Genomic DNA, 25,000 nt, shown 5'->3' on the forward strand with positions numbered 1-25,000 from the left:
GTTTGTTGGGGGAGCAGCACCAGCAAAAGGGACTCAAACCGGATTGATAAACTGATCCGGAAAGCCGGCCAAACTATAGGCACGCAGTTGGAGGCGTTTGTGTCAGTGAGGGACAGGAGGACACTGGACAAACTGCTGGCCATCATGGACAATCCTGCCCACCCACTCCACCTGACAATTAAGGGACAGCGGAGTTCATACTCCAACAGACTCCTTCAACTTCCTTCCCGCACTGTGCCATTCAACAACTCCTTCATTCCACACTCCATCCATCCATCCATCCATCCATCTTCTTCCGCTTATCCGAGGTCGGGTCGCGGGGGCAGCAGCCTAAGCAGGGAAGCCCAGACTTCCCTCTCCCCAGCCACTTCGTCCAGCTCCTCCCGGGGGATCCCGAGGCGTTCCCAGGCCAGCCGGGAGACATAGTCTTCCCAACGTGTCCTGGGTCTTCCTCGTGGCCTCCTACCGGTCGGACATGCCCTAAACACCTCCTTAGGGAGGCGCTCGGGTGGCATCCTGACCAGATGCCCGAACCACCTCATCTGGCTCCTCTCGATGCGGAGGAGCAGCGGCTTTACTTTGAGCTCCCCCCGGATGACAGAGCTTCTCACCCTATCTCTAAGGGAGAGCCCCGCCACCCGGCGGAGGAAACTCATTTCGGCCGCTTGTACCCATGATCTTGTCCTTTCGGTCATAACCCAAAGCTCATGACCATAGGTGAGGATGGGAACGTAGATCGACCGGTAAATTGAGAGCTTTGCCTTCCGGCTCAGCTCCTTCTTCACCACAACGGATCGATACAGCGTCCGCATTACTGAAGACGCCGCGCCGATCCGCCTGTCGATCTCACGATCCACTCTTCCCTCACTCGTGAACAAGACTCCGAGGTACTTGAACTCCTCCACTTGGGGCAAGATCTCCTACCCAACCCGGAGATGGCACTCCACCCTTTTCCGGGCGAGAACCATGGACTCGGACTTGGAGGTGCTGATTCTCATCCCAGTCGCTTCACACTCAGCTGCGAACCGATCCAGTGAGAGCTGAAGATCCTGGCCAGATGAAGCCATCAGGACCAAATCATCTGCAAAAAGCAGAGACCTAATCCTGCAGCCACCAAACCGGATCCCCTCAACGCCTTGACTGCGCCTAGAAATTCTGTCCATAAAAGTTATGAACAGAATGGGTGACAAAGGGCAGCCTTGGCGGAATCCAACCCTCACTGGAAACGTGTCCGACTTACTGCCGGCAATGCGGACCAAGCTCTGACACTGATCATACAGGGAGCGGACCGCCACAATCAGACAGTCCGAAACCCCATACTCTCTGAGCACTCCCCACAGGACTTCCCGAGGGACACGGTCGAATGCCTTCTCCAAGTCCACAAAGCACATGTAGACTGGTTGGGCAAACTCCCATGCACCCTCAAGGACCCTGCCGAGAGTATAGAGCTGGTCCACAGTTCCACGACCAGGACGAAAACCACACTGTTCCTCCTGAATCCGAGGTTCGACTATCCGGCGTAGCCTCCTCTCCAGTACACCTGAATAGACCTTACCGGGAAGGCTGAGGAGTGTGATCCCACGATAGTTAGAACACACCCTCCGGTTCCCCTTTTTAAAGAGAGGAACCACCACCCCGGTCTGCCAATCCAGAGGTACTGCCCCCGATGTCCACGCGATGCTGCAGAGTCTTGTCAACCAAGACAGCCCTACTCCACACTCCATCCAGCTGTATAATCACTGGCCATACAGCAATAGATGACATCTGTCTATTACCTGATGATATCAGTCTATTACCTGTATAAAACACTGGCCATACAACAATAGATGATATCTGTCTATTACCTGATGATATCAGTCTATTACCTGTATAAAACACTGGCCATACAGCAATAGATGATATCTGTCTATTACCTGATGATATCAGTCTATTACCTGTATAAAACACTGGCCATACAACAATAGATGATATCTGTCTATTACCTGACACCTGACATGTTAGCTACTTCTCTTTGTTTTTAATGTCTATTTTCTATTTCCTGCTGGATCTACTCTCTATTTTATGCTGCTGCTGTCACATATACTGTAATATTGTACATGGTCAGTGGTATATATTGTATATATGTTATAGACATAATATAATATATCTGTATATATAATATACTGTACACATATTATGTATATATTCGTATATATGTTAGACTTTATATCGCTAAATTTAGTCTATTTATACCTGCATTGTCCTTTCCATCCTTACACTTTCCATCATTGTAACTGAGCTACTGTGTTGAACAATTTCCCTTGTGGATCATTAAAGTTTGTCTAAGTCTAAGTCTAATAATCCCAATTGTAATAATATTTTTTGTGTAGATACACATATTGATCCCATTTATAATGAAGTAACAGACACCTTCATAACAATATGTAATATGTACAATATACACACTGCAAGTATATATATATAATGTGGTAACAGACACCTTCATAATAATATGTAATATTTACACTATACACACTGCAATTATATATATATATATAATGTAGTAACAGACACCTTCATAACAATATGTAATATGTACAATATACACACTGCAAGTATATATATAATGTCGTAACAGACACCTTCATAACAATATGTAATATGTACAATATACACACTGCAAGTATATATATACTGTAGTAAGAGACACCTTCATAACAATAGGTAAAATGTACAATATACACACTGCAAGTATATATATATATCATGTGGTAACAGACACCTTCATAACAGTAGGTAATATGGACAATATACACACCTCAAGTATGTATATATATAATGTAGTAAAAGACACCTTCATAAAAATATGTAATATGCACGATATACACACTGCAAGTATATATATAATGTAGTAACAGACACCTTCATAACAATATGTAATATGTACAACATACACACTGCAAGTATATATATAATGTAGTAACAGACACCTTCATAACAATATGTAATATGTACAATATACACACTGCAAGTATATATAATGTAGTAAAAAACACCTTCACAACACTATGTAATATGTACAATATACACACTGCAAGTATATATATAATGTAGTAACAGACACCTTCATAACAATATGTAATATGTACAATATACACACTGCAAGTATATAATGTAGTAACAGACACCTTCATAACAATATGTAATATGTACAATATACACACTGCAAGTATATATATAATGTAGTAACAGACACCTTCATAACAATATGTAATATGTACAACATACACACTGCAAGTATATATATAATGTAGTAACAGATACCTTCTTAAAAATATGTAATATGCACAATATACACACTGCAAGTATATATATAATGTAGTAAAAAACACCTTCACAACAATATGTAATATGTACAATATACACACTGCAAGTATATATATAATGTAGTAACAGACACCTTCATAACAATATGTAATATGTACAATATACACACTGCAAGTATATAATGTAGTAACAGACACCTTCATAACATTATGTAATATGTACAATATACACACTGCAAGTATATGTCATGTCTGTGTAATCATGTTTTGTTTTAATCATGTTTTGTTTTGTTTAGTTATTGGACTCTTTAGTTTCTGGCTTTTCACTCCCTTGTCTTGTTTCCATGGTTACCCATTGGTTTCACCTGTTCCACGTTTGGACTCATTGTGCACTCTTGTTTGTCACCATAGCAACCCATTAGTTTTCACCTGCCCTCACGACTCACGCACCTGTCTTTAATCATGTCACTATTATTTAAGCTTCCAGTTGCCAGTCTGTCCGTCTGGCGACATCATACCCCTGTCACACTCTGTTTACCTCTGCGCACTTCATGCCCTGTCCAAGTAACTTTTTTCTATTCATGCCACAGTTAGCGACTTTTGTTCATGTCCTTAGTTTTTTGCCCACGTGCAAGTATTTGTTTCCTTTGTCAAGTTTGTACTTCCGCCTTGTGCGCACCTTTAGTTTGTTCCTTTTTGATAATATTGAATAAATCATGTACTTACATTCCCGTCTTGCCCGAGCCAACTTTCCGTTGCCTTCCGGAAAAACAAAACCCAAGGACCAAGTCATGACAGTATATATATAATGTAGTAACAGACACCTTCATAACAATATGTAATATGTACAATATACACATTGCAAGTATATATATAATGTAGTAACAGACACCTTCATAACAATATGTAATATGTACAATATACACACTGCAAGTATATATATAATGTAGTAACAGACACCTTCATAACAATATGTAATATGTACAATATACACACTGCAAGTATATATATAATGTAGTAACAGACACCTTCATAACAATATGTAATATGTACAATATACACATTGCAAGTGTATACGGTATATATAACGTAGTAACAAACACCTTCATAACGTTAAAGTTAAAGTACCAATGATAGTCACACACACACTAGGTGTGGTGAAATTTGTCCTCTGCATTTGACCCATCCCCTTGTTCACCCCCTGGGAGGTGAGGGGAGCAGTGGGCAGCAGCGGTGCCGCGCCCGGGAATCATTTTTGGTGATTTAACCCCCAATTCCAATGCTGAGTGCCAAGCAGGGAGGTAATGGCTCCCATTTTTGTAGTCTTTGGTATGACTCGGCAGGGGTTTGAACTCACAACCTACCCATCTCAGGGCGGACACTCCAACCACTAGGCCACTGAGTAGGTAGCAAGTTTATATATAATATAGTAACAGACACCTTCATAACAATATGTAATATGTACAATATACACATTAAATATATATATATATATATATATATATATATATATATATATTGCAGTAATAGACACTTTCATAACAATATGTAATATGTACAATATACACACTGCAAGTATATATATAATGTAGTAACAGACACCTTTATAACAATATGTAATATGTACAATATACACATTAAGTATATATATATATATATATATATATATATATATATATATATATATATATATATATATACCGTATATATAAATCATGTAGTAACATACACCTTGATAACAATAGGTAATATGTACAATATACACACTGCAAGTATATATATAACGTAGTAACAGACACCTTCATAACAATATGTAATATGTACAATATACACACTGCAAGTATATATATAATGTAGTAACAGACACCTTCATAACAATATGTAATATGTACAATATACACACTGCTAGTATATATATATAATGTAGTAAGAGACACCTTCATAACAATATGTAATATGTACAATATACACACTGCAAGTATATATATAATGTAGTAACAGACACCTTCATAACAATATGTAATATGTACAATATACATACTGCAAGTGTCAGGTTCAAACACAGGACATCTGTTACACAAGACAAAAGGCAAGGAATCAAACAGAGACAGAATTCAATTTGGACTCAATTGAGGAGAGACGGCTTCAACCTGTAACCTCTTACAGTGTCTTAGCACGCTCTGACGAAGAAGGTTCTCGTCTCCTCTTTTAATTCAGATGTTCCATGTTCACGCACCAACATATGTCACAATAGGAATAGGGAGGTATGTAAAACAGTCATTGTTTTCAGTCGCTTTGAAGTCCAAGAAGAGGACTTCTCGGGCTTGGCTCTTCCTGGATCCAGCTGGGGCAGGTGTTGGAGGACAATGGACAACCCCTCCCGTCTCCTGTCCACAGTGACTTCAAGAGGGCAGCGGGTCGTAAATAGCGTTGACCAAATAGTTGGAAGAGAGTTTGTGAATTACTTCAAAGAGAGTTCGTTTAACACTTCAAAGAGAGTTCCTCCAGGAGTTGAGCACATCCTGCCATCTGTCCGTGCTGAAATCACAGTGGCGTTTCACGAGCCTTCATCCTTTTGTTAGGCCTCGAAATACAGCATTCATAATACAACATTTCTTTTGTGATAACTTACAAACAATTATTCCAACAGCAAGTATATATATAATGTAGTAACAGACACCTTCATAACAATATGTAATATGTACAATATACACACTACAAGTATATATACAAAGTAGTAACAGACACCTTCATAACAATATGTAATATGTACAATATACACACTGCAAGTATATATACAAAGTAGTAACACACACCTTCATAACAATATGTAATATGTACAATATACAAACTGCAAGTATATATATAATGTAGTAACAGACACCTTCATAACAATATGTAATATGTACAATATACACACTGCAAGTATATATATAATGTAGTAACACACACCTTCATAACAATATGTAATATGTACAATATACACACTGCAAGTATATATATAATGTAGTAACACACACCTTCATAACAATATGTAATATGTACAATATACACACTGCAAGTATATATATATATATAATGTAGTAACAGACACCTTCATAACAATATGTAATATGTACAATATACACACTACAAGTATATATACAAAGTAGTAACAGACACCTTCATAACAATATGTAATATGTACAATATACACACTGCAAGTATATATACAAAGTAGTAACACACACCTTCATAACAATATGTAATATGTACAATATACAAACTGCAAGTATATATATAATGTAGTAACAGACACCTTCATAACAATATGTAATATGTACAATATACACACTGCAAGTATATATATAATGTAGTAACACACACCTTCATAACAATATGTAATATGTACAATATACACACTGCAAGTATATATAATGTAGTAACACACACCTGTATGTGTTCCTAAGTCCAGAAAAAAACGAGTAATATATAATAATAAGAATAATTAGCTTTATTGTCTCCGAGGTTATATGTATTATTTTCCATAATTTACTGTAATTAATATATAATATGTATTATGTCCCCTAATTGACTGTAATTAATATATAATATATATTATGTCTCATAATTGACTGTAATTAATATATAATATGTATTATGTCTCATAATTGACTGTAAGTAATACATAATATGCATTATGTCTCATAATTGACTGTAATAGATATATATGTATTACTTTTCATAATTTACTGTAATTAATGTATAATATGTATTATGTCTCATAATTGGTTGTAATTAATATATACTATGTATTATGTTTCATTATTGGTTGTAATTAATATATAATATGTATTATGTCTCTTAATTGGTTATAATTAATATATAATATGTATTATGTCTCTTAATTGGTTGTAATTAATATATAATATGTGTTATGTCTCATAATTGGTTGTAATTGATATATAATATATATTATGTCTCATAATTGGTTGTAATTAATATATAATATGTATTATGTCTCATTATTGGTTGTCATTAATATATAATATGTATTATGTCTCATAATTGGTTGTAATTAATATATAATATGCATTATGTATCATAATTGGTTGTAATTAATTTATAATATATATTTTGTCTCTTAATTGACTGTAATTAATATATAATGTGTATTATGTCTCATAATTGGTTGTAATTAATATATAATATGTATTATGTCTCCTAATTGACTGTAATAAATATATAATATGTAATATGTCTCATAATTGTTTGTAATAAATATATAATATGTAATATGTCTCATAATTGTTTGTACTTAATATATAATATGTATTATGTCTCCTAATTGGTTGTAATTAATATAAAATATGAATTATGTCTCATAATTGGTTGTGATTAATATATAGTACATATTATGTCTCCTAATTGACTGTAATTAATATATAATATGTATTATGTCTCATAATTGGTTGTAATTAATATATAATATGTATTATGTCTCATAATTGGTTGTAATTAATATATAATATGTATTATGTCTCATAATTGGTTGTAATTAATATACAATATGTGTTTTGTCTCCTAATTGACTGTAATTGACATATAATATGTATTATGGCTCCTAATTGACTGTAATTGATATATGATATGTATTATGTCTCTTAATTGACTGTAATTGATATATAATATATATTATGTCTCATAATTGGTTGTAATTAATATATAATATGTATTATGTCTCATAATTGACTGTAATTGATATATATGTATTATGTCTCATAATTGGTTGTAATTAATATATAATATGTATTAAGTTTCATTATTGGTTGTAGTTAATATATAATTTGTATTATGTCTCTTAATTGACTGTAATTAATATATAATATGTATCATGTCTCATAATTGGTTGTAATTAATATATAATATGTATCATGTCTCATAATTGGTTGTAATTAATATATAATATGTATTATGTCTCATTATTGGTTGTAATTAATATATAATATGTATTATGTCTCATTATTGGTTGTAATTAATATACAATAAGTATTATGTAACGTGATTGGCCCAGGTGTAATGACGTCAGCTGGGATAGGCTCCAGCCTGCAGTTCACACGTGATGAAGGCACAGAAAAGAGTGTTTCCCCCACAGGGCTTTTATTGTGAAGGGCTGTGTTTGGAGCCCCCTGGTGGCGCCTGCCTGCATGTTCCGCAGCAGCAGCGGCTCCTTCCCGCAGCCAGCCTCCATCTTGGCGGCGACCTCGAGGCGGAGCAAGTGCACTCGGAGCGGTTGCGGGATTCGGATAGGGACTCGGAGCGGGACTCGGAGCGGGACTCGGTGCCCCTCCCCCCTCCTCTCGGTGGTCTGGGCGACGTTCTGCGGGATGGCGGCTCTGCGGCAGGACGCGGGCCGCGCCGCGCGACGTGCGTGAGGATTTCAGTGCGGGAACAAGCCCTGCGAGGACGGGGCGACTTCCGGTGGTCAGGTGAGGCCTTTTGTCGTCAATGGCGGCTTTGTTTAATCCGTGTCGGTGCACAGCATCACGCAGCCTCCGGTCATCGTCAATGATGTAACGCACGCAGGACACGCGCGGCCTGCTTGGCGGTTCCGGTTGGTTCCGAGCGCCTGCAGGTGCGCATCACTTGCTGAGTCAGCAGTGGTGACGTCACTAGCGAGCATGCTATGATTCATAATCACCACCACCTGGTGACGTCATCGCTGACACAAGTGGGTCCAATTGGACGTCAGTTCTTCTTGTGGGCCAGAACCTCCACGCCAGCAGGGGGCGCCCAACTCTCCATGGTTCCATTTCACACGCGTTTCCACTGCAGCCAATAGAACTTATTCAACACCACTGCACTTCACCTCAGTCAACAGTAGTAGGAAGAAGCAGAACTTATTCAACAGTAGTAGGAAGAAGCAGAACTTATTCAACAGTAGTAGGAAGAAACAGAACTTATTCAACAGCAGTAGGAAGAAGCAAAACATATTCAACAGTAGTAGGAAGAAGCAGAACTTATTCAACAGTAGTAGGAAGAAGCAGAACTTATTCAACAGTAGTAGGAAGAAGCAGAACTTATTCAACAGTAGTAGGAAGAAGCAGAACTTATTCAACAGTAGTAGGAAGAAGCAGAACTTATTCAACAGTAGTAGGAAGAAGCAGAACTTATTCAACAGTAGTAGGAAGAAGCAAAACGTATTCAACAGTAGTAGGAAGAAGCAGAACTTATTCAACAGCAGTAGGAAAAAGCAGAACGTATTCAACAGTAGTAGGAAGAAGCAGAACTTATTCAACAGCAGTAGGAAGAAGCAGAACTCATTCAACAGCAGTAGGAAGAAGCAGAACTTATTCAACAGCAGTAGGAAGAAGCAGAACTTATTCAACAGTAGTAGGAAGGAGCAAAACGTATTCAACAGCAGTAGGAAGAAGCAGAACATATTCAACAGTAGTAGGAAGAAGCAGAACTTATTCAACAGCAGTAGGAAGAAGCAGAACTTATTCAACAGTAGTAGGAAGAAGCAGAACTTATTCAACAGCAGTAGGAAGAAGCAGAACTTATTCAACAGCGGTAGGAAGAACCAGAACTTATTCAACACCACTGCACTTCACCTCAGTCAACAGTAGTAGGAAGAAGCAGAACTTATTCAACAGTAGTAGGAAGAAGCAGAACATATTCAACAGTAGTAGGAAGAAGCAGAACTTATTCAACAGTAGTAGGAAGAAGCAGAACTTATTCAACAGTAGTAGGAAGAAGCAGAACTTATTCAACAGTAGTAGGAAGAAGCAGAACGTATTCAACAGTAGTAGGAAGAAGCAGAACTTATTCAACAGTAGTAGGAAGAAGCAGAACTTATTCAACAGTAGTAGGAAGAAGCAGAACTTATTCAACAGTAGTAGGAAGAAGCAAAACGTATTCAACAGTAGTAGGAAGAAGCAGAACTTATTCAACAGTAGTAGGAAGAAGCAGAACTTATTCAACAGCAGTAGGAAGAAGCAGAACTCATTCAACAGCAGTAGGAAGAAGCAGAACTTATTCAACAGCAGTAGGAAGAAGCAGAACTTATTCAACAGCAGTAGGAAGAAGCAGAACTCATTCAACAGCAGTAGGAAGGAGCAAAACGTATTCAACAGCAGTAGGAAGAAGCAGAACATATTCAACAGTAGTAGGAAGAAGCAGAACTTATTCAACAGCAGTAGGAAGAAGCAGAACTTATTCAACAGTAGTAGGAAGAAGCAAAACGTATTCAACAGCAGTAGGAAGAAGCAGAACTTATTCAACAGCAGTAGGAAGAAGCAGAACTTATTCAACAGTAGTAGGAAGAAGCAAAACGTATTCAACAGCAGTAGGAAGAAGCAGCACTTATTCAACAGCGGTAGGAAGAACCAGAACTTATTCAACACCACTGCACTTCACCTCAGTCAACAGTAGTAGGAAGAAGCAGAACGTATTCAACAGCAGTAGTACATGTAGCACCTGTAGTATATGTAACACCTGTAGTATATGTAGCACCTGTAGTACATGTAGCACCTGTAGTACATGTAGCACCTGTAGTACATGTAGCACCTGTAGTATATGTAGTACCTGTAGTACATGTAGCACCTGTAGTATATGTAACACATGTAGTATATGTAACACCTGTAGTACATGTAGCACCTGTAGTACATGTAGCACCTGTAGTATATGTAGTACCTGTAGTACATGTAGCACCTGTAGTATATGTAACACATGTAGTATATGTAACACCTGTAGTACATGTAGCACCTGTAGTACATGTAGCACCTGTAGTATATGTAGTACCTGTAGTATATGTAACACATGTAGTATATGTAACACATGTAGTATATGTAGCACCTGTAGTACATGTAGCACCTGTAGTATATGTAACACATGTAGTATATGTAACACCTGTAGTATATGTAGTACCTGTAGTACATGTAGCACCTGTAGTATATGTAGCACCTGTAGTACATGTAGCACCTGTAGTATATGTAGTACCTGTAGTATATGTAACACATGTAGTATATGTAGCACCTGTAGTACATGTAGCACCTGTAGTATATGTAACACCTGTAGTATATGTAACACCTGTAGTATATGTAGCACCTGTAGTATATGTAACACCTGTAGTACATGTAGCACCTGTAGTATATGTAACACCTGTAGTATATGTAACACCTGTAGTATATGTAACACCTGTAGTATATGTAACACCTGTAGTATATGTAGCACATGTAGTACATGTAGCACCTGTAGTACATGTAGCACCTGTAGTATATGTAACACCTGTAGTATATGTAACACCTGTAGTACATGTAGCACCTGTAGTATATGTAACACCTGTAGTATATATACATTAGGGATGTCCCGATCCGATATTTGGATCGGATCGGCTGCCGATATTTGCCAAAAATTGCGTATCGGCAAGGCATGGGAAAATGCCGATCCAGATCCAGTTTAAAAAAAAAACTCCGGTCCGTGTTTTCCAACGCAGCGATTTAAATAATACATTCCACTTTTCTGCTGCTCCGTAATTTCCGTTCCGCATTTTCCAGCACACCTTCAACACATCCACACGTCTGTGGAATCTCGCAGTTGCTTTTAGCTGCTGGCATTACACGACAGGCTCTTCTCACTCTTTCCTGTGTCTCCCTCTCACAGACAGCAAGTGCACCTTCTTACACACGTCACATACTGTCACGTCATACGTCACATACTGTCACGTCATACGTCACATACTGTCACGTCATACGTCACATACTGTCACGTCATACGTCACATACTGTCATGTCATACGTCACATACTGTCACGTCATACGTCACATACGTATACGTCCTCCCCGAGCAGAGAGGTAGCAGCATGGCTAACGTTAGCTGTGATGCTAGCGCAGCCGTGCGAGCAACGCTCCCTCTAAGGTGCTCGCCTGTGCAATTGCACACTGTTTAAGCGTCCTCTGCGCATAGCAAATCTATGCCACGCACAAAATCAAATAAAAAAATAAGCGCATAACAATTTTCGACACACGGACACGACAGAGAAAACAGTTTTCGTCATCATTGTTCAAATATTGTAACGTCTGTCGAGACGCTTATCTCCATTCGGTGCCACACGTCCACACCATCAAAATGCTGAGGCAAACATTTCCACATCAACACCGTATGAAAAAATTTGTGATTTTTTTAGTTTTGATTTCCTTCTCTGCATGAAAGTTTAAAAGTAGCATATATTAATGCAGTATGAAGAAGAATGTTTTAATGTAGACATGCAAGCCTTGAAAGAACATTTTGAAAATCAAGACTGCATTTCCTGCAAATGGGTGCATTTCTACCCTATATTTTAACTTTAGATTTATTCTCATATCAAACTCTTTTGGCTGTCTTTTTGACACTTACATCCCCTCCACACCCTGGATTATAAATAATGTCAATAATTCAATGTGATTATCTTGTGTGATGACTGTATTATGATGATAGTATATATCTGATAGTATATATCTGTATCATGAATCAATTTAAACAAGTGTAAAAACTTATTGGGGTGTTACCATTTAGTGGTCAATTGTACGGAATATGTACTTCACTGTGCAACCTACTAATAAAAGTCTCAATCAATCAATCAAAACACATAGAATCATCATACTGCTGTGATTATATGCATCAAGTGTTCATTCAAGGCTAAGGCAAAATATGGAGATATATATTGTGTATCGCAATATGGCCTTAAAATATGGCAATATTAAAAAAAGGCCATATCGCCCAGCCCTAGTTCAATGATGCCATTTCTGTTTGTCATGTATAATTTTGTCTATTTTGTGTTTATCCTTGAATAAACAGGTCAGTTTCTTGTTACCAACCATTGTGTATTATTCAAACTCCCCTAATTCAGCTGGCTAGTTGTTATCAAGAGTACTAAAAGCCTTTTCAACATGATTCTGACAACTAAGTAGGCTAAATAACTTTAATACATGCTCGGATAGGCCAGTATCGGTCAGTATCGGTATCGGTCAGTATCGGTATCGGATCGGAAATGCAAAAACAATATCGGTATCGGATCGGAAGTGCAAAAACCTGGATCGGGACATCCCTAATATATATAGATAGATACACACACATATATATATATATATATATATATATACACATATTAGGGCTGTGAATCTTTTGATGTCCCACGAAAATCGATTTTTTTTTTTTTCAATTCAACACGATTCTCGATTCAAAAAGGATATTTTCCTGATTCAAAAGGATTCTCTATTCATTCAATACATAAGATTTCAGCAGGATCTACCCCAGTCTGCTAACATGCAAGCAGAGTAGTAGATTTTTGTAAAAAGCTTTTATAATTGTAAAGGACAATGTTTTATCAACTGATTGCAATAATGTACATTTGTTTCAACTATTAAATGAAGCAAAAATATGACTTATTTTATCTTTGTGAAAATATTGGACACAGTGTGTTGTCAAGCTTATGAGATGTGATGCAAGTGTAAGCCACTGTGACACTATTGTTCTTTTTTATAAATGTCTAATGATAATGTCAATGAGGGATTTTTAATCACTGCTATGTTGAAATTGTAACTAATATTGATACTGTTGTTGATAATATTCATTTTTGTTGCTTTGTTGTGTGTCGTGTTTGTGTCTCCTCAATTGCTCTGTTTATTGCACTTCTGAGTGTTGCTGGCTCGGCTCTGGTTTTGGAATTGGATTGCTTTGTTATGGTATTGCTGTGTATTGTTTTGTTGGATTGATTAATTTAAAAAAAATATATATATTACTAAAAAAAAAAAATTTTTTTTAAAATAAATCGATTTTTTAAAAATGAGAATCGATTCTGAATCACACAACGTGAGAATCGCGATTCGAATTCGAATCGATTTTTTTCCCACACCCCTAATATATAAATATATATATATATATATATATATAAATATATATATATATATATATATATATATATATATATATATATATATATATATATATATATATATATATATATATATATATATATATATATATATATATATATACAGTGTTCCCCCACAAAATTTGTTAGTTAAGGAGGTGTCTCACCACAGCGAAACGGGGCGTCGCCCGGGACAGGCGGACGGAGACGGGGAAGGTGCTGGGCGGGTGTAAGGTACAGTGTAATTTGGCCTGTCGCCGCCATCACGTCTCCATCTCATCGCTGCCTGGGGGGGCAATAGACTACAGACTGTGGTGAAGTAGGCCGGCTTCGTCGCGTGAAGAAGCCTACAATTTTTGGTTGTGTTTTCCGCTCCATATGCTGGATGGCAATATACGATATATATCTCGATATTTTTTCCGTAAAGTAAAAACAAAACACAAAACAGTCCTAGTTACCTGAGATAGTAAGTATGTCATTATTTTGACTTAGTAAATATTGACTTACTAAGACAAAATAATGACTAAGTCAAATTAATGACTTACTGTAAATAAGCGTTTGCAATACGCGTTTGAAAAAAAGAGTTAAAAGTGGGGCCACATGCTGACATATGTTCAACTCATCATGCTTAATTTAATATAGCATTTGTTTTTGTAGTTGATTTTTATTATGTAAATGTTATATTTTTATCAACATCTGATAGCAGGGACCCTGCCATTCAAAACTAGACTGCTCCATTACTAATGATTAATGTAGCATCAAGGGTTGGAATTGGGGGTTAAATCACCAAAAACTATTCCCGGGCATGGCCACCGCTGCTGCTCACTGCTCCCCTCACCTCCCAGGGGGTGATCAAGGGTGATCAATCAATCAATCAATGTGTATTTATATAGCCCTAAATCACAAGTGTCTCAAAGGGCTGCACAAGCCACAACGACATCCTCGGTACAGAGTCCACATAAGGGCAAGGAAAAACTCACAACCAAGTGGGACGTCGATGTGAATGACTATGAGAAACCTTGGAGAGGACCGCATATGTGTGTGACCTCTAGGGAAGACCGGATGCAATGGACGTCGAGTGGGTCTGACATAATATTGTGAAAGTCCAGTCCATAGTGGATCTAACATATTAGTGAAAGTCCAGTCCATAGTGGATCTAACATAATAGTGAGAGTTCAGTCCATAGCAGATCTAACATAATAGTAAGAGTCCAGTCCATAGTGGGGTCAGCAGGAGACCATCCCGAGCGGAGACGGGTCAGCAGCGCAGAGATGTCCCCAACCGATGCACAGGCAAGCGGTCCACCCCGGGTCCCGACTCTGGACAGCCAGCACTTCATCCATGGCCACCGGACCTGTGTCCCCTCCCTCCACAAGGGAGAGAGGGGCAGAGGAGAAAAGAAAAGAAACGGCAGATCAACTGGTCTAAAAAGGGGATCTATTTAAAGGCTAGAGTATACAAATTAGTTTTAAGATGGGACTTAAATACTTCTACGGGTGATGGGTCAAATGCAGAGAAGAATTTCGCCACACCTCATGTGTGTGTGACAATCATTGGTACTTTTACTTTAACTTTTAACTATAGCTGAAAAAATAGTACAATAGCAATAGGAGAGACTATTCATCCCTGAACACCATGGAGTTTATGATACAGTTACATTATTATATCAACTATCAGAGACAGAAACTCTTCATTTAACATAATGTCCTTTTTGCTGTTTCAACACAGAAAAAGGTAAAGTGAAATAACTTAGTTGTTAACTATAGGTCAATAATGCTTGTCTTTCTCTCAGACAGACAGGGCTTTGCTGTCCGGAACACACACGCACGCACGCACGCACACACACACACACACACACACACCGCAAAATGAGCTAACGTTACGCTAAAAGCTAATTAGCCTTCACCTCAAGGACTGCGAGCGAGCTAAGATGCCGCTTATGTTTCTAGAAGGTCAACGGGCTCATAGTGATGTTACTAGTAGTTGACTGGGAGGTGTTTATTATCATTTGGGGAGAGTCCGCTGCATTATGCTCACCAGTTACACACCTTTCTGCTAACCCGCACCGTCTCTCCTCTCTGCCTGCCTGTGCCGTGAGCACTGACTCCATGCGCTCTGAATACTCACTGCTGATTGGCTGTTACCACTCTGAATACGCACTGCTGATTGGCTGTTACATGCGCTCTGAATACTCACTGCTGATTGGCTTCAACCACTCTGAATACGCACTGCTGATTGGCTGTTACATGCGCTCTGAATACTCACTGCTGATTGGCTTCAACCACTCTGAATACACACTGCTGATTGGCTGTTACCGCTCTGAATACTCACTGCTGATTGGCTGTTTAATGCGCTCTGAATACTCACTGCTGATTGGCTTCAACCACTCTTAATACGCACTGCTGATTGGATGTTACCGCTCTGAATACTCACTGCTGATTGGCTGTTACATGCGCTCTGAATACTCACTGCTGATTGGCTTCAACCACTCTGAATACGCACTGCTGATTGGCTGTTACATGCGCTCTGAATACTCCCTGTTGATTGGCTTCAACCACTCTTAATACGCACTGCTGATTGGATGTTACCGCTCTGAATACTCACTGCTGATTGGCTGTTACATGCGCTCTGAATACTCACTGCTGATTGGCTTCAACCACTCTGAATACTCACTGCCGATTGGCTGTTACATGCGCTCTGAATACTCACTGCTGATTGGCTTTAACCGCTCGGAATATGCACTGCTGATTGGCTGCTTCCGCTCTGCGTGTCACCAATCAGATGGTTGTGTGGGTGGGACAATGCTGGGTGCTGCAGAGACGTACTGACAGAGGCAGAGGCAGTACGAAGCGTAGCAGCTTGTTAAGACTTTAGTTTAGGACCAAATGATAATATAAATACATTTAATAAAGTCAAATACAAATAAGGTAACAAGAGAAGTATCCTACACTTCTCTTTTGTAAAGTAAATCTGAACATCCGATATGGGCATCTACATCTACTATATGATTTGCCTGAGAAGCTGGACAGGTCAAAAAAATAAAATAAAAAATAAAAATAAAGACTTAAGTTTAGGCGGTGGCTCATTGTTGTTAAGGCGGCCGCCTTAACAACAAAGCGCTACAGGAAACCCTGATGTATATATATGATTGTAAGATACATCCTCAGATGCACTGGGACACATCATCAGTGATATGCCTGAGATCACCGGGGGTTTCGGATCTTTCAACATCATACCCCCTCCCTCAGGTGACCCAGCCAGGGTTAATCAGACCCCAGCTTGTGTCCCAGTAGCATTGGCCCACAGTTCGCTCCTCCTGATCCATAGCCATCTAGAGGCTCTCTCTGCTGCCTTCATGGTGGCCTTGATGGCCTTCCTTTTCCCATCACCTGTGATGCCAAGTAGTGTGAACACCTTGCACAGTGAGCGGCCAGCAAAGCCTCTACACCCCACTTCAATGGGCTCACAGCGGGCCTTCCAGCCTCCTCTGTGGCATTGCTCCACTAGCTCCTGGTACTTTGACCGCTTACGCTTGTTCGCCTCCTCTATGCCATCCTCCCAAGGAACTGTCAGCTCTATCAGTAGCACCTGTCGTGAAGATACTGATGTTATTAAATAGGTGTGTAATTGTTTGGTTGTCAAATGTTAAGGTAGTATTATTAAATAGGTGTGTAATTGCCTCCAGGTGATTGTTTAATTTCATTAAGACACGCCTCCAGGTGACTACAATTCTGGGTGTTGGTCATGTTTAGGGGCATGTAGAGTTGGGTGTCATCATCATAACAGTGAAAGGTAACAGGTATGATGTCACCTAACGGCAGCATGTAGATACTAAAGAGTGCAGGGCCAAGAACTGAACCCTGAGGAACTCCACACGTTACCTTAACATGGTCCGAGGTCACATTGTTATGGGAGACACACTGCATCCTGTCAGTAAGATAAGAGTTAAACCACGACAAGGCTAAGTCTGACATACCAATACGTGTTTTGATACGCTCTAATAAAATATTATGATGGACGGTATGGAAAGCAGCGCTAAGATCAAGAAGCAGCAACATAGATGACGCATCAGAATCCATCGTTAGCAGTAGATCATTAGTCATTTTTGCGAGGGCTGTCTCCGTAGAGTGATTTGCCCTGAAACCGGACTGAAAAGGTTCACAGAGATTGTTAGACACTAAGTGTTCATTTAGCTGCTGTGTAACTATTTTTTCCAGGATTTTGGAAATAAAGGGAAGGTGGGACACCGGCCGGTAGTTTACCATGAGGTCAGGATGGAGGTTAGGTCTTTTGAGTAGAGGATGAATGCTAGGGGAACAGTGCCAGAGGAAAGTGATAAGTTTATAATATTTAGCACTGATGGTCCTAATATTACAAACAGTTCCTTGATAAGTTTCCCAGGAAGTGGGTCAAGTAAACATGTTGTTTGTTTTATCCCACTTACACGCCTTAATAATTCCTCTAATGTTATTTCATCAAAAAGAGAGAGACTATTTTGGAGGGCAGTATCCGTCGTATATACAGTTGTATCTGTGTTAATAGAACCCAGTTGTAGCTGGGATGTGTTGTCTTTAATCTCCTTTCTGATGACTTCAATTTTCTTATTAAAGAAATTCATAAAGTCATCTGCCGAGTGGGTGGAGCTACTGGGAGGAGTCCCTTGTTGGGTTAGCGATGCTACTGTACTGAACATATATTAAGGATCGTTTTTGTTGAGGCGGATGAGGTTTGAGTAATATTTAGCTTTAGCTAAGGTAAGGATGTGTTTATAAGTTATTAAACTATCACTCCATGCTCGATGGAAAACCTCAAGTTTAGTCGCGCGCCATTTGCGTTCCAGCTTTTTACATGATAGTTTAAGAGCTCTAGTTTCTTCTGTAAACCATGGGGTACTCCTTTTAGGGGCCCTTTTTTTGCTTTAGCGGTGCTATACTATCAATGGTTTCGCGCAGGGCATCGCCAAAGTTGTTAGTGAGGTTATCAATAGAGCCGACATAATTTGGGAATGGTGCCATTACCGAAGGCAGTAGGTCAGCAAGAGTCATCGTTGTGGCAGCATTAATGTTGCGGCTGCTAAAGCAGTTATTATTATTAGCTTGTTGACAATGAGTCAGAACTTCGAATTTTATAAGGTAATGATCGGACATTACTTTAGTATACGGGAGTACCATAACTTTGGAGGTGGTGACACTAGATCTATCGTATTACCGTTGCGATGCATTGGTTCATTTAATATTTTTGTAAGACCACAGCTATCAATTATAGTCTGGAGCGCCTCGCAGTCCTGGCTTGAGGTGAAGGCTAATTAGCTTTTAGCGTAACGTTAGCTCATTTTGCAGTGTGTGTGTGTGTGTGTGTGTGTGTGGGACAGCAAAGCCCTGTCTATCTGTTATTTCACTTGAACTCCATGGTGTTCAGGGATGAATAGTCTCTCCTATTGCTATTGTACTATTTTTTCAGCTATAGTTACATTAATCATTAGTAATGCAGCAGCCTAGTTTTGAATGGCAGGGTCCCTGCCACACATGTTGATAAAAATATAACATTTACATCAAATGCTGTAATAAATTAAGCATGATGAGTTGACTTGAAACTGTTTAATGTTGCACTTTTTATATGTAGAAGAAATGTTTTGTCATTTTATTTCATCTGAGCAACAACTTGAGGCAGTTTAATGTTGATTAACGTGGGCAAATTTGGTAAATAAATAACCAAAAAATTTATATTTTGTTGTTTTCTTACTGTACCGAAAATGAACCGAACCGTGACCTCTAAACCGAGGTACGTACTGAACCAAAGTTTTTGTGTACCGTTACACCCCTAATAAATATAATTCACTTCACTTCACTCATTCAGCGCAAAAAAATCGTCTGGTTTGAGCCAGGTTTCGCTGAGACCCATGACGTTAAGATTGTTGTCTCTAATGACCTCATTAACTAATAACGTTTTGGGAGACAATGATCTTATGTTTAAAAAGCCCATATTATAGGTAGTGGGTTGTTTTGAGGAATTTTTGTTAAAGTTATTCGTAGTAGTAATATTAATAATGTTGCGTTTATTTTGGGTAGTGCGCTTTAAATAATTTCGACCATATCTAGGAATTGATATGACGGGAATCTTCAGATTGTTTGCTTGGTGCTGCGATAAACTGAACGCATCATAATTTGCCACCTCAGTAGAATGCATATCTATCTCTGACACAGAAAAAACATTATGTGAGTTGTGTATTATTCTAAGAGAATTGCTATGTGTGCAGGAATTATCCAGCCGGGCGCTGGCTAGTTCTAGCTTAACTGACTCCTCACCCGCACTAACATACACTAATTACCTGTGACCGGGCTTGCTCTAGTGTAGTTAGTCAATGTCACCCTGGGATCCACTGGGTGTCACATGACTATCATTGTCCAGAATGTCACCCTGGGATCCACTGGGTGTCACATGACTATCATTGCCCAGAATGTCACCCTGGGATCCACTGGGTGTCACATGACTATCATTGCCCAGAATGTCACCCTGGGATCCACTGGGTGTCACATGACTATCATTGTCCAGAATGTCACCCTGGGATCCACTGGGTGTCACATGACTATCATTGCCCAGAATGTCACCCTGGGATCCACTGGGTGTCACATGACTATCATTGCCCAGAATGTCACCCTGGGATCCACTGGGTGTCACATGACTATCATTGTCCAGAATGTCACCCTGGGATCCACTGGGTGTCACATGACTATCATTGCCCAGAATGTCACCCTGGGATCCACTGGGTGTCACATGACTATCATTGCCCAGAATGTCACCCTGGGATCCACTGGGTGTCACATGACTATCATTGTCCAGAATGTCACCCTGGGATCCACTGGGTGTCACATGACTATCATTGTCCAGAATGTCACCCTGGGATCCACTGGGTGTCACATGACTGGGTGTCAACCTCACTTCTACACTGGTGGTCATGTGCTTTGTGGACTTGGACCAAGTACTGGACCATGTCCCTCGGTCTCTGTGTCCTGTGGGTGCTTCCCTGGGTCCACTGGCTTGGTGGCCAAGAAGAAAATAGGAACTTTAATGCTTTCATGTTAGCAACTTCTTTATTTTCAACTGCTTCTTTGGATCAGAACAGGTTGCTGGTCCTAGTCCTAGTCCTGATCCTGGTGTCGCTCCAACTAACCTGTTGCTAGCATAGTCCTTTTCTGGGACCTTTCTTCCTGTAATGTGTGCGTCTTCTTCAGGTGGGGGCTGAGGATGCGGTGCTGAGCGAGTCCTGACAGTCACCATGGCGACAGTGGGCGGCGGCCAGGCGTGCGGCGCCCAGGACAACTGTTCGTCCGACAGCGACTCCAAGGCCTACTGCTACTCGGCCAGGATCCGCAGCACCGTGCTGCAGGGTCTGCCTTTTGGGGGCGTGCCTACGGTCCTGGCCTTGGACTTCATGTGCTTCCTGGTCAGACCTCACCCGGGACTAAAAGCCACTCGCCAGCATTCTTCACTCATCTTGTGGTCTTCTGTCTTCAGGTCTTGCTCTTCGTCTTTTCCATCCTGCGAAAGGTGGCCTGGGACTACGGCCGTCTGGCGCTGGTCACCGACGCCGACAGGTAAAACCTTTTGGTTTTTACCTTTTCCAAAGATTTGGACTTTTCTTCTCCAACAAGATTTGTTCTATTTAAAAGACTTTGGGAAACATACTTTTATATTTTTATTGGACTAGAAATATTCTTGACAAGAATCAATATTTTATTTCAGGTTTCTTTCTTTAAAATGATATTTATATTTCTTCTATTCATTTTCTTTAAATCTTCTTTTTTTCACTCAAGATCAGTGGGGATGATTAGTGCCTTGCTGAAGGGAAGGAAGGAAGGAATGAAGAAATGAAATTAAGAAGGAAGCAAGGAATGTAGGAAGTTAAAGAAAGGAAGGAATAAAGGAAAGAAGGAAGAATTGAAGGAAGAAAGGAAATTAAGAAGGAACGAAGGAAGTTAAAGGAAGGAAGGAATAAAGGAAAGAAGGAAGGATTGAAGGAAGAAAGGAAATTAAGAAGGAAGGATGGAAGGAATTAAATAAGTTAAAGAAAGGAAGGAATAAAGGAAAGAAGGAAGGATTGAAGTAAGGCTGAAACGACGCGTCGACATAGTCGACGTCATCGGTTACGTAAATACGTCGACGTCGTTTTTATGCTTCGACGCGTCGCATATTTACGTCACACTGCCGTCATGGCGGAGCGCAAAGCAGATGATGCGAGCGGTGCGAGCGAGGGGGAAAAGCACGCCAAAAGTCGTCAAAAGTGTGGGAGTATTTCAATAAACAAATGTATATAATTCGGCATTATTTCGGCCAGTCGGCTTATAAAATCAGAGCCGATCAGTTTACGTTCACGCGCAGGTATAACGCGGCGCGCTCCTGTCTCATCTGCTGGTGCGCGAGCCCGGTAATTAGACCGCTGTGTCAAATCAAGGAGTACAAAAGACGCCAGCGCAGAGTGGAAAAAGGTTTAGTTCATTACAGATAACCCAGAGTTGTGCCAAAAGTATGTAAGATTTAATATTTCTCTTCGTGGGTGTGGCGCACCTGTTGCGCTGGTGAGATGGGAGGGGGGGTTGTGTGCATGTAGCGTGCTTAGTCTGGAGGCTAAATACACACAGTGTGTTATGTAACTGTTGTTTAGTGTTGATATTCTTTGCTTAGTTTGATAAATGTTGGAGCAGTTTGCTTCATCAGGAGGGTGAAGTCGCTCAATTTAAAGTGTTGGATTTAACTGTGTTGGTGAGGGCGTAGAAAAAGGGGCATTTTTCTACCAGTAGACAGCGTTTAAGATTGAGTGTTTCACTGCTAAATTAATAATATATTTATATTGAATATGGATTTTAAATATGTATCTAAATAGGTGGTTAATTGGTTAGGTATTTATGTATTTGCATATTGGGTTTTCTGTTGCATTTATCTATTGTGTTTCTGGTGTTAAATGTATTTTATATGTATCTTGGTGCATCTATGTTGAGACAATTTATTTAAAATCTGTTTTAACTTAAAGGGAAAAGATGTGTCCATTTTCTTGCACTTGTTTAATGGTTAAGAGTTTGATAGCTAATTAATAGTTGTAAATTATGGGATTGATAATTGATTGATTTTTTACAGCATGTTAATCTTGTGGTGTTTTGTCCTTAAAGGTTTTTCACCTACTAAAGAAGCTAAAGGCTACTAAAGGCTACTAAAGACAGCTAATGACAGCTAAAGAAACTAAAGTCTACTAACACTGCTAAAGACTGCTAAAAAGACTAAAGAAGAAAAAAGAAGCTGTTTCTTGGTTGGAAAAACTGTTGCAAACTAAAGGAAAATAAAAGGAAAAAGTAACTACGGTCTGGTCTTTTGAGTGAAATCCAGAAGCCACATTCAGCATTGGTACATCCCTTCAAGTGTGGGATAAGCACAGCGAAAAAAGCAAAACACTTGACAGTTGTTGTATGCACACTGTGTCGAGCGGAAATGGCCTATCATAACAGCACAACGGCTATGAAGGAACATTTGAAAAGAAAACACCCGACAGCGTTCTTGCCATCACCATCAACTAGTCAATCGTCCGCGTGAGTATACGTTGTCATCATTACACAAAATCATGAATGTGTCATTTGTATCTGCGTTGTAAATTCATAAACTAAAACACTGTTTTGCTCTGAGAGGCGCGTTTGGCATGCCTGTTCAGTGTTTACAAAGACGCGCTCCTCTTTAACGCTAACGTTAATTAGTTGTGCAAATACCTTTTACAACATTAACAGTTACATATAGTATGTACAAACCAACAATTAACTTTCACTTTAATCATACTATCATTGTTGTGTTATTAAGCAAAATAAGCAATACTTTTACTTTTGTTGAAATGTTTACACTGTTACAGAATATTTCGTTTTGCACTTTTTTGTATTGGATGTTTATCTTTATATTTGCACATTTTAAAGCAAAATAAGCAATACTTTTACTTTAGAAATGCTTATACTATTGCAGAATATTAAGATTTGCACTGGATGTTTACTTTTATATTTGCACATTAAAAAGCAAATAAGCTACTTTTAATTTTGTTAAATGTTAAAAGTTTTAAATGTTTACATTGTTACAGAATATTTTGTCATGTTGTTGTCAATGTTGACTGAGTGGCCATACTTTTTTTTTTGTATATAAAAGTCATGCCTTTTGAAAAAACTGGCCAACATTTATTTTTTCATCTTCATTTTAAATAAAAAAAAATAATCGGTAAAAGGAAAAATAATCTATAGATTAATCGAAAAAATAATCTATAGATTAACCGATTAATCGAAAAAATAATCTATAGATTAATCGATAGAAAAATAATCGTTAGCTGCAGCCTTAGATTGAAGGAAGAAAGGAAATTAAGAGGCAAGGAAGGAAGGAATAAGGAAGTTAAAGGCAGGAAGGAAGAAAGGAAATTAAGAAGGAAGGAAAGAAGTTAATGGAAGGAAGTAAGTAAGGAAGGATTGAAGGAAGAAAGGAAATTAAGAAAGAAGCAAGGAAGGAAGTTCAAGAAATGAAGGAAGTTAAAAAGGGAAGGAATAAAGGAAAGAAGGAAGGATTGAAGGAAGGAAGGCAGCAAAGATGGAAGGAAGGAAGAAAGGAAATTAAGAAGGAAGGAAGTTAAAGCAAGGAAGGAAGGAAGGAATGAAGAAAGAAAGGAAATTAAGAAAGAAGCAAGGAAGGACGGAAGTTGAAGGAATGAAGTTAATGGAAGGAAGAAAGGAAATTAAGAAATAAGCAAGGAAGGAATGAAGTTAATTGAAGGAAGGAAGGAAGTAAAGAA

The 25,000-nt window shown here is 38.9% G+C and overlaps 1 protein-coding gene across 3 annotated transcripts in view; it reads left to right on the forward strand.

Annotated features, from left to right (window-relative positions):
• The first annotated feature begins 8,604 nt into the window (after nt 1-8,604).
• The window catches only part of LOC133624405 (CSC1-like protein 2), a 39,372-nt gene continuing 22,976 nt past the window's right edge, over nt 8,605-25,000 (forward strand). For all 3 annotated transcript variants that reach the window (XM_061987911.1, XM_061987912.1, XM_061987913.1), the window contains exons 1-3: nt 8,605-8,773; nt 21,429-21,640; nt 21,712-21,791. In XM_061987911.1, the coding sequence (XP_061843895.1) occupies nt 21,473-21,640; nt 21,712-21,791 (248 nt within the window). In that variant the 5' untranslated portion in view covers nt 8,605-8,773; nt 21,429-21,472. The remainder of the gene's footprint in view (nt 8,774-21,428; nt 21,641-21,711; nt 21,792-25,000) is intronic.

This window comes from Nerophis lumbriciformis, linkage group LG27 (genome assembly GCF_033978685.3).
Source record: "Nerophis lumbriciformis linkage group LG27, RoL_Nlum_v2.1, whole genome shotgun sequence".
Classification (NCBI taxonomy): domain Eukaryota; kingdom Metazoa; phylum Chordata; class Actinopteri; order Syngnathiformes; family Syngnathidae; genus Nerophis; species Nerophis lumbriciformis.